This window comes from Lactuca serriola, chromosome 6 (genome assembly GCF_051521515.1).
Source record: "Lactuca serriola cultivar US96UC23 chromosome 6, Lser_US96UC23_V15, whole genome shotgun sequence".
Lineage (NCBI taxonomy): Eukaryota > Viridiplantae > Streptophyta > Magnoliopsida > Asterales > Asteraceae > Lactuca > Lactuca serriola.
This window is the reverse complement of record NC_136413.1, coordinates 135770520-135772575: the sequence shown is the minus strand read 5'-3', so window position 1 is coordinate 135772575 and position 2056 is coordinate 135770520. Positions and strand designations below refer to the sequence as shown.

Here is a 2056-nt window from a genome sequence, read left to right as displayed (position 1 = left end):
TATTTTTTTATATTTTAGGTTTGCAACTTGTAAAATACAATCAAACTCCAAAGAGTGGCGGAGTCCAGAGGTCCCGGACCACTGCTCCGATTCTCAGGCACTAACGCCCATAGCAAGATCCGATGCATGATAATCACTGATTCAACCACAACAAATTTTGTTTTTAATTTTCAATTTGTCACAGAAGTTTAAAATTAAAACGAAGGTTTTGTTTATTTTTTTTAGCCCATATATAAACAAGCACAAAAACATGAATAAGCGTTGCCACACCAGAAGAGAGAGAGAGAGAGAGTGAGATGGGGTTGGAAACACTTTCATCTAATAATGAACTCCTCAACTTGATAATCTATAACACCGCAACCCCTTTTAGCTTCCATGAAACCACTACCTTCCACAACCACCACCCTCCTCCCATGGAAATTATCACCTATAATTTTCCATCCCCAACAGCCGCGCAACCACACAGCAGCATGGAAAACGATCAAAAGTCAGCCGTAGAAGGTGGAGGGAGGAAGAAGAAGAGGAGGAAGAAGGGTAGGGTGTCTAAAAACAAAGAAGAAGCAGAGACTCAAAGAATGACTCACATTGCCGTCGAGAGAAATCGCCGGAAACAAATGAACCACCATCTCTCCGTCTTGCGTTCTCTCATGCCGGAATCTTACGTCCAAAGGGTTCGTTTATAATTTAGTGTTCATCTTTCAAGGTCTTTTCTTTTTCAAAATGATCAACAAACACACACACACATACACATACATATTCATATCCCAAGAAATCATTATCAATGGACGAAAATGCCATTTTTCAGGGTGATCAAGCTTCAATAGTTGGTGGTGCGATAGAATTTGTGAAGGAGCTTGAACACCTGTTGCAATCACTTGAAGCCCAAAAGTTTCGCTTAACTCAACAAGGAGATGCAATCATTCATGACCAAAATAGTAATTTTGCCACTAATCCTACCCAAGGACGTGACATACCACAACTGCCCCTCCATTTTTACAAACTTTTCTCGTACCCACAAAACTCGTCTCAGTATCCCAACAAGTATACTTCAAAGCACAAGGCAACCATTGCAGATATCGAGGTCAATTTGATCCACTCACATGCCAATCTTCGAATCGTATTGCAGAAAAGGTTAACTCCACTCTCGAAAATGGTTGTTTTCTTGCAAAAATCTCGACTTTCCGTACTCCACCTCAATATCACCACCTTAGACCCGTTGGTGCTCTACTCCATCAGTCTTAAGGTAATTCTTCATTGCATGTCCATGCACATATATGCATCGGAGGGTAAATTTGGGATTTCAGTCATGAGCTTAGAGTTTGTAGATATGTACATTTGTTAAAGCATAACGTGCAAGTGATTCTACTGCAGGTAGAAGAAGGATGCTGGCTAAATTCAGCAGATCAAATAGCAGGTGCTGTTCACCAGATTCTTGCACTTATTGAGGAGGAAGCTATTCTGTGTATTGACACAAAATAATTGAAATGGCTACATGTTATTTTCCGGATTTACCCCTATGACTTGGCTAAATTACTTTAATGCCATTGCCATCCGCCTAGAGCTTCCCATCCCTCGTTTTAATGTACAACATTAGTTGTATTAAAATGTTTTTCATGTGGGCGTAGTTGTATACTTAATAGAACGTATTTCTGGTTAATTTTGTTTTAATAAATATATTTTAGGACTATGATCTAAAATTTTATAGAGACAATCACAACATGACCACATGGTGTTGAGAAATATAGGGAAATAAAACAAATTTTCCCTATTTCAGAAATATAGGGAAAGAAAACAATTTTTACCTATTTACTTAAGGGTTAATGACTTCTAATTGTAATGCAGTTTGCCTTGTACCCATTTAGCTATAAAAGTTTTATTGTATGTAATTTACCATTAACCTCTAATAGCTTGTTTAAAATATACCAATATTAATGAGTATTATAGATATAGTCAGTTTTTTTGGTATGAGTTGCACCATCGGTCATCTTTTACGATCATCTTCTTTAGCCGTTCTCAACTTGCACATTTGATTTTCGATCACCAAACCTCTTAGAGG

The 2056-nt window shown here is 37.9% G+C and overlaps 1 protein-coding gene across 1 annotated transcript; it reads left to right on the top strand.

Moving 5' to 3' along the window:
* The first annotated feature begins 243 nt into the window (after positions 1-243).
* LOC145056906 (transcription factor bHLH71-like) lies at positions 244-1687 on the top strand. Its single transcript, XM_079004631.1, has 3 exons — positions 244-671; positions 806-1243; positions 1372-1687. The coding sequence occupies exons 1-3, from the start codon at positions 297-299 to the stop codon at positions 1477-1479; spliced, it is 921 nt and encodes a 306-aa protein (XP_078860757.1). The 5' UTR covers positions 244-296; the 3' UTR covers positions 1480-1687.
* The last annotated feature ends 369 nt before the right edge of the window (positions 1688-2056 follow it).